This window comes from Rhinichthys klamathensis, unplaced genomic scaffold (genome assembly GCF_029890125.1).
Source record: "Rhinichthys klamathensis goyatoka isolate OS25496 unplaced genomic scaffold, OSU_Roscu_1.1 h1tg000244l_1, whole genome shotgun sequence".
Lineage (NCBI taxonomy): Eukaryota > Metazoa > Chordata > Actinopteri > Cypriniformes > Leuciscidae > Rhinichthys > Rhinichthys klamathensis.
This window is the reverse complement of record NW_026606766.1, coordinates 1413607-1428172: the sequence shown is the minus strand read 5'-3', so window position 1 is coordinate 1428172 and position 14566 is coordinate 1413607. Positions and strand designations below refer to the sequence as shown.

Sequence of the window (14566 nt, the reverse complement as noted above, 5' to 3'; positions counted from 1 at the left end):
CATAATCCCACGTTTATAATGAACAACGCGTTATGGTTATTGTGGCCCAATCCCAAATGGCACACTTCATGTGCACTTTCGGTCTTGTGGACTTACAATGGCTGCCGCGTGCGCGTGTCCGTTAAGTCCGTGAGACCGCAGTGTGTCCCATTTGTCATTTTTAGATCTCAGAAGGTTGCTCGTGAGCGCCCCCTCTGCGGTCGATTTGCGCCCTTGATGCGCACTTTTGCCGAGCCCGCGCCGATGCGGACTCCACAGCAAACTTCTTCCCGACATTCAAAGCGGCGTTACGTCGCGAAAGTGCGGACTCAGAGGAAGACCGCGAGTGCTTAGGGTTCCATTTGGGACAGGGCCTCTCTTTCTACAGTACTATACTGAACAACGCGTTATGGTTATTGTGTTACAAACGGTGTACGCACAGAATAGAGAGGCAGAGTGAGCAAAGCTCATTATCATTTAAAGGCATATGCACTGAAACGGCGTGCTGAAAACAGCTGTTTTTGACCAGGTAAAATAAGTGTTTTCTTACAATACTAATGAGAATTTTTAATTAAAGTATATTACAAACTTTTAATTTAGACCCTAAAGAATCATATTTGCTTGTACAAAAATGGCATTATATGACCCCTTTAAGGGGAAAAGATTGTATTTTTATGTAACGAATATGAAAAATGCCCCTCTCTGGAGTTAATCTTTTTAGCTAACTAGCGAGTTTATGGACATTGAATGAATTTTCTGAGGTAAGAGACAAGTAACATTAGCCCCTTTCACACAGTCGGCTAATGTTGACAAGTGGTTTCTTGATGTCTTTATGGCGATAAAAACACTGACTGACCAATTACACGAGAATAAGGATTTCGGTAAATTGCAATGTATCTTTCACCATACCTTCTGATGTCCATTCAGGTTTATTCCGTGCTGTAAATATAAAGCAGAAGAGATGGTTTGCGTCACGCGTGCGCTTCACTTGAACTGAGGTACTGCGATCTGTCACGTGACATTAAAGAGCGCAAAAACGTTACTTATTGTTTGAATTTCACTCACTCACACAACTAAATAATAATAGACAGAGTTTGAAAGCGGAGTAACAAAAGTAACAAAGTACAAATTTTATTGCAATTTATTGGATGGGAGCTACAAAGTTTTTTTATTTTAAAAGATCGATTTGTTTCATCAAAATGAGTGATTAAAATAGAAAAATAGATATTTTTAACCCAGCCCTACTAGCTACTGCATCAAGTGTCCATTTTCCATGTAAAACCACATATTACAGTTTTGATTTTCAAGATCTTTATTGAAATTCTAAATGTGTGTAATATTCATCTTAACACATGAGATACAGTAAAAAACAAGGGAAAAAATGAGTGCTTGTTGAAGCCCTGAAGGGGTAAATATGAAGCATGGCATCTAAAACAGCACTTTAGATTAAGAGACATGTTTCCGTTGCTGTGATAAAGAAAAGGTGAGTTAAAAAAAATCTTCAGTCAAAATTAAATACTCTTAATGAAAACTCTCTGGACCTACATGCCTCTGTAACCACTTGAAGCAACTTTACAGCAACGAAGAAAAAGAAATAAGGATTCCACACACTTATTGTGCTACGTTTGTGCAAGTGACGAAATTAAAGAATATTTTTAACAGGCAGAAAATAGGTTTTCGTTAATGAAAAAAAAAAAAAAACTAGATTAAGACTAAAAATTCAGACATTTCCCAAACCCTTACAAGTTTACTTGTAGGCCTCAAACATTTCTAAAAAATAATACAGTATTGCATACAAATGCTGTCAGAACCAATAATCAGCTCCTTGATAAAGCTGAAAAACTAATCGGTACAGAGTAATCAGACTGTCACCGCTCTAGGACTGAAAGAACACACAAAGATGTCAATAGTTACACAAGCGTTACCAGCAAACTGTGTTGAACAAGCTGAACAGATTTTGAAAACGCCACATTTATAAAGCTGCTTATGAGATCTTAAATCATACGTGTGTTTATGGCAAATAAATAACCGGCATCCAGGATGTTTGTTCAAAGAAAACAATTCCATAAGAATTTGATGCATGATGCCTTTTTCATGACGAGTTTAAGGGTAAAGTGTGGCGTAAAGCTTTTGTGCAGCTTTTAGCCTTTGACACAGGAAGTAGTCTGAGAATGCATTTTCCAGATCTCTTGAATTTAGGGAACATCTACAGTACAAAATGAAGGCCACGGCTCTTTGCCCTTAAGAACCATTCTCGCTTTTTGCTTGTTTGGAAACCGGTGCTCCATTATCTTGTCCATTCGAATCAAGGGGTCTCTTCTTTGGACTGGCGGGTGCTGTTGAAGGGGAAAATACATTTATGTTTTCATATGACTAAAGCCAAACTTAAAGCAAACTCAGCATTTATTTACTCAACACTTGACCAGTCTGTGGGTGATGGGGAAAAAACTAGCTTCTTAATAAAATAGTTGTGCAAAAAAAAAAAAAGCCATGCAAATCCAGTGCATGAAGGCAAAGACAACAATTACGTAGAACATCTTTAGCGTTGTCTACAGAACAGAGTGGAAATTATTTAAATAAACTTCTACTTTGGTGCAAAATAAGATGAATTATTATTATTATAGTAAATTTGACAATGAAAATATGTTAGACTTTGTCTTAAGTATAGAATAAAGAGATGCACCGATTATAATTTTCTCATTTTTTCTAACCACTTTACAGCACACACAAATATTTATTTTCTCTCTTTTCTTTAGTTGAACATTTTACATTTTGCATTGAACAGTAATCGCTATAAAATAGGGCTATATAAATGACTCCTGGTGTGGGAAATTCACACACATCTAAAGTGCAGTGTTATGGAAGAACCATTTCCTTCTTTTCACATCCAATATCCAACTAAAATAATGTGATCATTTCAAAAAGAAAATTCATTTTCTTTTGACATATACTCCAGTTCTTGTTAAAACACACCAGACATGCAAATTCTGTGCATTTTGGGCACTTTTTTGATAAATCATATTTATTTTGTCCATCAAAAGTGTGCTTTCACTTTAATTGAGCGTGAGCAGTGCAGCAAAAATAGACTCCTGCTCGCGGTGTGAACGCACTCACTGATTAACATGCACGCCGGAAATAATACGCGCTGCTCACGTTTGCGGTGTGAAACGACCGTAATTCACGAGGTTTCCTACATGTGCGTTCCGCGTGCACGTGTGACGCGATGTTAATCATGCGGCGCCCGATTGCATTTGACCGGCATAAAATAGGCATATGTCAGACTGACCGATCACGTGAAAATCGGCCAATTCCGGTCACCAGCCGATCAATCGGTGCATCTCTAATAGAATATAATTAAGCCTCTAAATGATATTAAAAAATTATAAATATTACTAGGCATGAGAACTTGGAGGTAAAGAAAATGTACTGCAAAAAAATAAATAAAACAATTATAATAAAGTAATGAAATTATATTTAAACCAAATAAATTATATTATTTTATTTTGTTAAAAATAAAACACCCACATGTGACACTAATTTACCTTCATCTCCCTCTTCATCACTATCAAACTTGGTCTTCTTTCCCCTGAACTGGGTCTGTTCTCGTCCTCCTCGGTCTCTGCGGCCTCCCCTGCCTCTTCCACGACCCCTGTGACCTCCTGCAATTATAGGATACGGCGTGGAACAAGTGCAAATGTTTTAAAAAGTGAGATAATATGGGTTCAAATACATGTGCGTGTCTTTACTGTGTCCTGTGAATTACCTCTGCCTTGTTTGCGTCTGTTAATGGACTCCTGCTGATCCTCGATGATTTTCTTCAGCATCTCCATCTCGGCGTCTCCCTCAAGTATCTCCCACTGAACAACATGGTCTTTAACCTTCGGATCCTCCCCTGCCATAGCCTCGCGGACTTTCTGCAGGGCATCCTTAGCGTTTGAGTGAAACAGAATGGTGCCCTGAGGAGGATATCAAAGACAAAATTAATGAAAGACATCCTTAAGGTATTAATCAAATGATTTACTTTATTTATATGATGTTGTCATTAGAGTGATACAGTCTCTGTTCTCACCTCTTTTGCTCCTCTGGTGAAATCAATCCATTTAATTTGGGCATGATCAGAGAAGACCGTGTGAAAATCTTCTCTCGAGGTCTGACCCAATTCACCGGAGAACTTCAGCAGACAGCCTCTCTGATCATTCAGGGATTTCTGGGTAAACAGAAGAGTGATATTATTAAAGGGGACCCATTATGCACTCTTTCAAAGTCTTGATTTTCTTTTTGGGGTCTACTAGAATAGGTTTTTATGCTTGAAATGATTTTTTTTTTTTTTTTTACATATTTGACATTTTAGCAAAAGTAGTAAAATTTAAGATAAGCACAACATGCTCTGATTGGTCGGCTGCACCAGTGTGTTGTGATTGGTCACCCGCTTCTAGTGTTTTGAAAATGTCACCGCCTTTAAAGGGATAGTTCACTTTGAAATACATTTTTGAAATGTTTTAGCTTACCTCAAGGCAGGGGTCGGCAACCCAAAATGTTGAAAGAGCCATATTGGACCCAAAAAATAAATAAAAAATCTGTCTGGAGCCGCAAAAAATTAAAAGCTTTATATAAGCCTTATAATGAAAGCAACACATGCTGTAAGTGGTATATTAGCTTTATTAGTATCAAAATGATAAGTAGCCTAGGCTACAAATTAGATCGGGCCCAAAAAAATCACGCCCGGCCCGACACATTAAACGTAATTATGAGCCCGAACCCGATTTTAACCCGACCATTTTTTAATGTGTGGGTCGTTATAACTGACATTCTCAACTTTCTTTCTCCCGCCCGCAACATTTATTTTTTGTCCTGCTCCCGCCCGCAAATAAACTTTTTTTCTGGACCTCCAAATACTTTCAAGTTAGCCTACGTGTCGCCACCATACATCCTCCTGATAAATTATGTGTTATTAAAGTATTAAAACACAAACCACTGTTAATTTAAAATAAAAGCAAGCAGTTTACTGCATGCATGGTTTGACTGAATCCGCGCAAAGTGCGCTCTCTTAATAATTCCTAAAAAGCTGACAGTTCATCGCGATCTCACACATCTCTGTTATTCTCAATGAAGCTGACTGCACAATGAATCTTTCATAATATCCACACTTTGTTTGTTATAATTAGAGGATCTGCCAGCATACAGAATTCAGCACTGAACAAAAAAGTCAGTTTAGAGCGGTGAGGGGAGTCTATCTTAAATGCTTCTCATTGGCCATTGCGTTCAAGAAATCAACACATATGTCTGTGATTGGCTATATCGCTCAACGCTGCAAACATGTTATGAATAGAAATTCTGGCCTGTAAATCGTTTCTATTTGGTTTTAGGAGAGTGAGTGCATTACCGCACGCGCCCGCGCTCGCACTTGGCCATCAAATCTAGTCCCGCGCCGCACTCTATTGCGTTGGGAGTGCTCAGCTATCTTTCTCTGTTTCCCCTTGGGATCCACGGCCCATGACACACCCGCCGGTTAGTTTGTTTGTTTGTCAGCCACCGGTCTGGCATCACGCCGATCTGACAGACACGTGTGTCACAGTCTATGACGTAAATTCTTCGTTGACAGAAATGTTGAAATTAAATATTTATTATACACATTTTTACAACGTTGAAAAACTTAGAATGTTTGTCATGTTTTTCCTCCTACAGAAATTATATTAAAACAAAAAATATTTTTTCCATTTTCAAATTTTGAAAAAGCTCCAGGGAGCCACTAGGGCGGCGCTTAAGAGCCGCATGCAGCTCTAGAGCCGCGGGTTGCCGACCCATGCCTCAAGGGCATCCAAGTTGTAGGTGTCTTTGTTTCCGTAGAAGTTTACATTTTCCGTTCTCGTCTGTCAGTCATATAATGCAGGTCTATGGTCACCACCTCAAAGAGCATGCACAGAGAAGTCCAAATTAAACATGATTTAATGACTCGTAAATGTAAGTACACATTGATGGCCTAAGACACGAAACGAACAGTATTTATATGGTTTTTACCCTTTTGTAACACACAGACCGAAGCGCCGGCGCCCTCAGATCACTTGGACGTGGCTGTGTTTACAAGAGGTAAAAACGATATAATTACTGTTCGTTTTCTCACACAAACCGCTCGTTTCGTGTCTTAGGCCATCAATGTGTACTTACATATACGAGTCATTAAATCATGTTTAATTTGGACTTCTCTGTGCATGCTCTTTGAGGTGGTGACCATAGACCTGCATTATATGACTGACAGACAAGAACGGTTTGACCTAAAAATATCAAAATTGAAACTTCTGCGGAAACAAAGACACCCTTGAGGTAAGCTAAAACATATCAAATTAATTTCAAAGTGAACCATCCCTTTAACATAACCACAACTTTCAACATTACACACTAAAGAAAGTTGAAAATTCCATTCATTTTTTGCTATAGGAGAGGAAGAATTGTCTAAACTTGTTAAATCTTCAAAATCAACATGTACAGTATGTTAGGCCCTATACCGACCAAGCTACTGAAAGAGAGGCTTCCAGAAGTCATAGAGCCTCTTCTTAATATTATTAATTCATCATTGCCATTAGAATACACACCAAAAACTGTTAAGCTGGACATTATTAAACCTCTCATTAAAAAACACACAACTTGATCCTAGAGAACAGGCCGATGCCGAATCTCCCTTTTCTGTCAAAAATACTGGAAAAGGCAGTAACCTCACGACTATGTTCCTTCTTAGAAAGAAATGATATCTGTGAGGATTTCTAGTCAGGATTTAGACCGTATCATAGTACTGAGACTGCTCTTATTAGAGTTACTAATGATTTGTTCTTATTCGATCAAGGTTGTATCTTTCTATTAGTGCTACTGGATCGTAGTGCCAACCACAACGTTATTTAGAATAGAAACAAATAATGTTGGCATTAGTGGAAGTGCATTGGCATGTTTAAATCATATTTATCCGACCGTTATCAGTAAATGAAGAGGTGTCACTCATGGAGTACCTCAAGGCTCAGTACTAGGACCGTTGTTTTTCCCCTGTTCATGCTACCCTTGGGAGATATTATTTGGAAGCATGGCGTTAGCTTTCTCTGCTGGCGTTAGTTACGCTGATGATACTCAGCTCTATATTTCTTCACGCCCTGACGAAACATACCAATTCACAAAATAACTGAATGCATAGTTGATAAATTTTTTTTTGGATAACTAGTAATTTCCTACTAAATTCTGAAAAAAACAGGTTTTAATTATTGGACAAAAACCTTCGCATGTAATAACCTAGAATACCTTCGCATGTAATAACCTAGAATACTGTCTAACACTTGATGGCTGTTCTATCAAGTCTTCGTCACGGTTCGGTGTACGAATATGCACGGAGAATACACGGTATAAAAATAAATAAATCTCTAAATAGAGATAAATATTGCTCTATTCGCGTTTGGTGTGAACGCAGCATAATTAACAGGCTGTGATGTCAAGATTGCAATGCTGGAGTGTGTGTGTGTGTGTGCGCGCGCGATCAAACTGTGTGTGTGTATGTGAGAGAGAGAGAGAGAGAGAGAGAGAGAGAGAGAGAGAGAGAGAGAGAGAGAGAGAGAGAGAGAGAGAGAGAGAGAGAGAGAGAGAGAGAGAGAGAGAGAGAGAGATCCAACAGTGGAAACATACTCCGTCATTTTGTTCATTCAGGACATAATTCAAACTGCTAAGTGTTTACTTTGTGTACAGTCGCAAATGGCTACAGCTAGCATACTAATCCTAATAAGTGACAAAATAACGCAAACATTTTCCTATTTACATGTTATTTGTACACTCTGTGACTATACAAATCACAAGGTCATATGAGACAGCCATCTTTTAACAGTATAAATATTTGGAACTATATTCAGAAGGCGGAACACAGCTACTTGGGCGGAGTGATAACCGCAGCACCGTTGTTTCTTCTTGTTTACCTCTAGCTCCGCTCATTTGTTACTGGGGCGATAGAGCGCGTTCGTGACAACACAATACTAACATTACAGGGGATACATGGAGCCCGGGAACAACTGCAATAGTAGTGACCACCGTATTCATATAATAGTGTCATTAACGTTACAGTAGATCCAGCTAATGGCACTGTTACAGTAGGCTAGTCATCTAAAAACATAACGCGACACTTACCGCAGCCGCTCCACTTTGTCCTGTTCTGTGCTATCGATGGGATGGCCATATCCTTCAGCACACGCTTCATGGTCCGTGTGGCAAATTCTTTTTTTTCTAAATAGTCGTCCTCAGTGAAATGTACTGAGCAAACACGATGGTCCTTGATGATCTCTTCAGGTGTGTTTGGATCAATATCCAGAGCAAGTAACTTAGCCATTGATTAATCAGGTCAGCGTTTTTGGTTGGAATTCTATGAAACATTATGGTGTTACCTGGTCTCCCGTTTATTGTCGCAGCTCTTTACAATACAGCGAACACCTATGATTGTAAACTATGCTTTTACTATCTAGTAATTGCTGACTCTATTACTCCAACTCTGAACGAACTCTCTGCTCCTCACCACGGTGCGTCTCAGGTGCTGCGGTAATCACTCCGCCCAAGTAGCAGTGCTTCGCCTTCTGAAAATATACTTACCAATATTTATACGGTTAAAAGATATCTGTGTCTCATATGACCTCGTTATTTGTACACTCTGTGACTATACAAATCACAACATGTAAATAGGAAAATGTTTGCGTTATTTTGTCACTTATTAGGATTGGTATGCTAGCTGTAGCCATTTACATCCAGTCTTTGTGCTAAGCTAGGCTAGCGGTGGGTGCGTCAAACAGAGTTACAACACGCACGGAGATGAAAAAGGTGTGTATGGACTTATCTAACTCTGGGGGATAGAGTGAATAAGCTAAAGTCCGAAAAAGTCGGAGTGTTCCTTTAATAAAACCTATTTAAAAAATGCCTTCTGCATTTTTGTTTTGCTTTTCACTCCATTGTACCGAAATCGTACCGAACCGTGACGTCTGAACCGAACCGTGACTTGTGTACCATCCACCCCTAGAACCTGGGTGTGCTCTTTGATACCAATCTTTTATTTGAAAGCCACGTTTCTAGCATCTGTAAAACCATCTTAAAAATATATCTAAATTACAACATATTCTCTCAACAAATGCAGAAAAATTAGTTAAGACCTCAGGGCTAGATTATTGTAATGCTCTACTAGGTGGTTGCCCTGCACGCTTAATAAACAAACTCCAGCTGGTTGAGTTCTTACTAGAACCAGGAAGTATCGCAGCCCTGAATGCCAGCAGAGACCGTGTCTACTAGAACAATTCCTTGTGAAGACCTCGTTGATATGACAGCCATCAGCACAGATCCTCAGCAAAGACCCCAAGAACCAGACAAGTCCTCCGCACAGACCCCTATGGCCAGCGTCGGCTCCATACCAGCTTGATGAAAACGATCTTCAAGCAGAAGGAACTGGATGAAATATTTTGAAAGCTTCCGATCCACAATCTGACTTGCAGCCTGAATTATAAACACACCGTGTTCTTTGGTTGGCCAGAGGAGAATTGGCCCCCCGACTAAGCCTGGTTTCTCCCAAGGTTTTTTTTCTCCATTTCTGTCACCCAATGGAGTTTGGGTTCCTTGCCACTGTCGCCTCTGGCTTGCTTAGTTGGGGACACTTAAGATTCAACAATATTATTAATCTGAATGTACTGACACCATTGTATGAGAACTGAACTGGACGATGACATCACTGTTTTCTGCAGAGCTGCTTTATAACTGAATTCAAATCATTTCATAATTGATGTATTTTACACCGAAATGAATGACCGTTTACTATCGTCTTTTTAGAGCTGCTTTAAAGCAGAATTGAATTCTGTTTGCATCACTGAATCGTTATTTTCCTGTTTATCACTGTAAAGCTGCTTTGAAACGATATGTATTGTATCAAGCGCTATTTAAATAAAGGTGATGCCTTGAAAATGTAAAAAAAATCTTAATAGGACCCCTTTAACACAAACATCTTTTATTTGAGTTTCTGCATGAAACTCACCAGCTCTTCTTCTTCAGCTTGTTTCTGCTTGTCCTCCTTTTCACTGAAATGCACAAGTTTACCAATTATAACATTTTAGATCTCATCTCACTTTTTAGTAGAAAATATGTATTGTTATGCGTTACCTTTTTGCTTTAGCTTTTGCTTCCACTCGATTTTGCTTCCTCTCTGACATCTTTTTAGTAAAGTAGGCTTCTCTACAGACAGAGGTCAAAGGTTAACACCTCTTACACCAGTATATTCAATGTCATTCAGTTACTAGGTAAACATGCAAAGCTAAATGGGGCAAAAGCACCTACTTCATCATAACGATCATCTCGTTCCCTTTGTACTCTTTGACGTCGGCACGTTCGACAAAAGCTTTGGCAGCCTCTTCAGATTCAAGAACCGCAAAGATTGATCCCTGCAGACGACAGCAACAGTATAGAGCTCAGTTTTGATAAGGTAGACAGCACCCGGCTACGGTTTTCATATATTAAAATTTAATGTATCCCAATGTTGTTAACTAAGGGCATTTTACACCTGTAGATTGTTTGCTTTGTTCCGAGACATTGTACATTTGTTACAATGTTGCATTTTCTTCTTGGTTAGGTTCACTTTCACAAGGCAACATTTCAAATAGCATCGAATTGTGTTTATGCAATTCACATGTGAGTAAAACTGAACGTGAACGCCATTGCCATGTTCATATGCCTAAACTAACTAGCCTGGTTAAAACCAAACCATTCTCAGTTGTAACTGAGTTATGGTCTGGCAAAGCGTCATAGACAAATCATTTCCAGAGGGGCGTCACCAACGGACGTCGCGGATAGACCTAAACCCAATCAGAGCGATGAAGGAGATGACGTATGCAGAGCGGCGGAGACACATCTCCGAGTGTTGTTCTTTGCTTGGTTTTTAACAAAAAGGAAACGTTTAAATGGCTTAAAACAGACGCGATAGCTGATTGGAACGAGTGATGTTCGACGGCGGCATCCATCTTTGTAATGTAGGCTACAAAATCTGCTTCAAAATCCCAGCGCTGTCGTCATCGTGTAAAGCCCGCCCCAACGTTTCTGATTGGTGCCGCGATTTCGACGGATTGGAAATGGGCTTGAATGAGCTCTTTGCCAGACTAACTTTCAGAGCAAATCTAAATTTGCCAGAAGTTGTCTGGGATTTCCCAGGCTATAAACTGACCGAATTAAGAAATAAAACAACAGTTTCTGAAACAAATGCCTTAAAACGAAAATTTTCCTTAATTGAGAAGCCATATCACTCAGAGATTCCTCAAAATTTGGAAAAAAAGACAATCACAACTTCCGTATCACGCCGGCTTGGACTTTCTTAAAACCCTTACTTTGAAAGTCTTCAGGGGTCCTTTCCTCATGTAGATGTTCTCGACTGTTCCTTTATCAGCAAGCCACTCTTTCACCTCATCCAGTGTAGTTTCAAGAGGAAAACCTTTCTGTTGAATTTAAACATTAACAACAGTCAACAAAATGCAGAATGTGGGTATAGTATCCTATTGTAGGACTCAAAAACAGGACAAGACAACATCTCCCAGTTTTACAGAGGACTAGACATGTTCAAATATTATTATAAGCTGTTTGCTTTAGAGCAAAAGCAACACGGGTAGGCAGAAAGAGGACTTAATGTCATTGTTCCCATTCGCTCACCATGTAGATGGATTTGTGTTTGAGCGCGTCCCTGTATTCCTCACTGTTCTCTGGAAGAGGTTTGCTCGGGTTTCGCCTTATTTTGGTTTTGTCTTCGCTGATCTCCAGCAGACCACTTTTAGATTTCTGTAGCGCCTCCACAATGAAGGCTGCTTCTGACGTGAGAGTCTTTAGTCTGCGAGGACAAATACAAAAAATGGGACACATCCGCAGCAAAGTTACATGGACTGACACAATGAAGAGTCTTCATGTAGCCATTTTCTCATTAAAGTAATTTATGTAACTTGTGAACTATACTTGTGCAGCTATGTAGAGAAACAGACCAAAATTCAAGCTATTAAATTGACTGTAAACTCACCATTGCAGCTCTAAAATGTAATTTCCTTCAAAAATGTTTGGCACGACACATCCAAAGGGGCCACACATAAATTTGAAAGACATTTGTGAGCTAAACTTCACTTTGTTCCTCACACAAACCTATCGCATGGCTCCATAAGACCATACAACATATAGTTCATTTATTGTGCATGATGAAGTTTATAGTGTTCTTCTGTCCATTCAAGATTTACGACAGTTTAAGTTGAAAATTTAATTTTCAGGTCCAGGCTCAAATTGAATAACTGGATTATAAATGCATCGTTTTTGACCGAAACACGAACAGTATCAGAGGGTTAAATGTTGTGGCGTTGTTTGTATGTTAGCCTAAAGACCAGCTTAATTTAGCAAAACAATTTCAAGAACATTGTGAGATACAGGCCAATGTTTTATTATTTATTTTTATTTATTTATTCAGGACAGTGCACATTAATGAACAATCTTAACATTTCTGTACAGACTGTAAATGAGCCAGGTTATAGCATAAATGCTAATTTTCACCTTCTTCCGTCCATTATAATAAAGGCTTTATGAAACTGCACAGCTTTTCCAGTTCATATAAATTTGAACCACATTTTTTATCATTTGAATGCCTATGAAAGACGATCGAGCCAATCAGAGTAGGCATGGGGCGGAGCGACACGTGTAGCCCCGCCCCGTTCTGCAGGCTGCAGCCAGGTGTACTTGATTTATTCAGAAACATGATGCATTTCTTTTGCAATTACCTATTAAATTTCAGCATTGTCTCCAGAGTGACCCAGCCGTCATCCAGCTGCATCTGCTCCTTCAGAAACTTGTCTCGGGGGAGATTGTGGTCACCAAAATAGTACTAAACACAGACCGAAACATTGATTATGCATGTCACTGGTATGATTGGCGGCTTGGAAAGATAACATACTTATGATTCTCTCACCTCAATCTGGTCTGCCACTTTCTTCTCCAGAGGAGACATTTCCTGATTGTCTGCCATCTCTACTAGGAAGATAAACAACACTTGCTTGCAAACGTTCAAAAGTCTGAACACATATATTGTTTATTTTTTGCCTATTCTGCTCAAAAGTCTGAACACATTATTTATTTTTTGCCTATCCTATCAAAATGTTACATCACAACCTATATAATCATGAAAAATGCACATGAACATGATTTTCAAACCACGTGTGAGTACAGCAGAACTCCTGCATGCAGTTTCTATTTTAATATTAATGTTGTCTCTTGAAGTTTATAAACCCAGTGTTTAACAGCACTAAAAATACGCCGTGTGAATAACATATATAAATTCAGGCAACAGCAGTTATAAGTGTTTATAAATCATGTACGCCACGCGCGCCACATGTCACGGAATGATACTGAACAAACGTCGCGCGCTCAATCTGTCAATCGTATGTTTTCGGTCCGATCTGAAACATCGCAACAGTCTAAATATCAGGAAAAACAAGAAATAATGACATACTCACTTTACTTGCGTTCTGAACCTGTCGGATCTCAATGAAACGCCACACTAAACGATATCCGATTCCGACCGTGAGTCAAGTATGGCGTCGCGCGGTAATGACGTCACGCAGAGACTGGGGCGATTGGGAAATTGAGTACAACACGGAATCCACTCATCTCCTAGCTTTTTCAGTTTGAGAATATTCATTTGGTAAACATTTTTTAGTTGGTAACATTGTTGGTCTTTTATAATATATCTTTAAGGCAAGACACCCGATAAAAATAAACCTGATAGATATCACCATGTTGAGTGATAACATTAAGAATGGTTTCTTATTACTTGTATTACAAGTTTTCTGAAATGTTATGTTTCAATATGCTAATGAGGCATTATCTAATCAAATAAGCACTAATTTGCATACATTTCTAGAACAAAAATCTGAACATTGAACATGTAATGTTTTTTTGTTTTTTTGACATATTAGAGTCAAAGGTTTTTACAGAGGGGATTTTGGATTTCTCTTTTTATCACTCCGACACAGTCCACAGCCCCAAACAATTAAACAATTTTCACTATTTTTTTTAGGAATGAAATGTATTAAATCAGGCAAAGAACAAACCCTATATTCAAACATTCAGAATATAGAATAAAACTGTAAAGTGTGGAGATTTCAGGAGATTTTTTTTTGTTTGTTGAGAAAACAGCCTTTAAAGATATTGTTATTGAAATCTAAATACGCAAATAAAGTGCTATAAAAAGATACACTTACAAATGTATTTTGAATGTTTTCTTTCCACTAGTCTGAAAAAAAAACTTGTCTCAAAACTGACAGATGCATGAAAAAACTGTTTTTGCCTGTAGTGTATCGCCTAAATAAAAGCCACAAGAAAATGCATCATATAATTATAACTAATGGTTTTCTTAAGCTTAAGAGGTTTGTGCAGTAATAAGTGCTGGACTCAGTTTAAGCTTCAGTAAATTACCGTCTCCTATCCGACACAGACAATTACTCAAAGAAACAAAAGACAGTCCATAATTTTTCTTTTATTCCTTTTTAATGGGACACTAAACATGTGTGTCACAAGTACAAAG

At 38.7% G+C, this 14566-nt stretch overlaps 1 protein-coding gene and 1 long non-coding RNA gene across 5 annotated transcripts; both read right to left on the bottom strand.

Annotated features, from left to right (window-relative positions):
- Positions 1 to 1267: 1267 nt before the first annotated feature.
- ssb (small RNA binding exonuclease protection factor La) lies at positions 1268 to 13613 on the bottom strand. 4 transcript variants are annotated; one of them, XM_056266050.1, is made up of 12 exons: positions 13497 to 13613; positions 12953 to 13011; positions 12765 to 12868; positions 11665 to 11839; positions 11346 to 11453; positions 10306 to 10409; positions 10132 to 10203; positions 10007 to 10049; positions 4049 to 4186; positions 3743 to 3935; positions 3522 to 3638; positions 1268 to 2315 (listed from the first exon to the last, which is right to left on the bottom strand). In XM_056266050.1, the coding sequence occupies exons 2-12, from the start codon at positions 13007 to 13009 to the stop codon at positions 2221 to 2223; spliced, it is 1206 nt and encodes a 401-aa protein (XP_056122025.1). In that variant the 5' UTR covers positions 13010 to 13011; positions 13497 to 13613; the 3' UTR covers positions 1268 to 2220. The 4 variants fall into 4 exon arrangements, with proteins under 4 accessions (XP_056122025.1, XP_056122026.1, XP_056122029.1 ...); XM_056266051.1 differs by having other exon boundaries at positions 12953 to 13014; positions 13497 to 13610; XM_056266054.1 differs by having other exon boundaries at positions 13493 to 13557.
- Positions 9296 to 9764, bottom strand: LOC130100570 (uncharacterized). The gene is made up of 2 exons (XR_008808892.1): positions 9492 to 9764; positions 9296 to 9410 (listed from the first exon to the last, which is right to left on the bottom strand). It is a non-coding gene; the product is annotated as an uncharacterized LOC130100570 (long non-coding RNA).
- Positions 13614 to 14566: the final 953 nt, after the last annotated feature.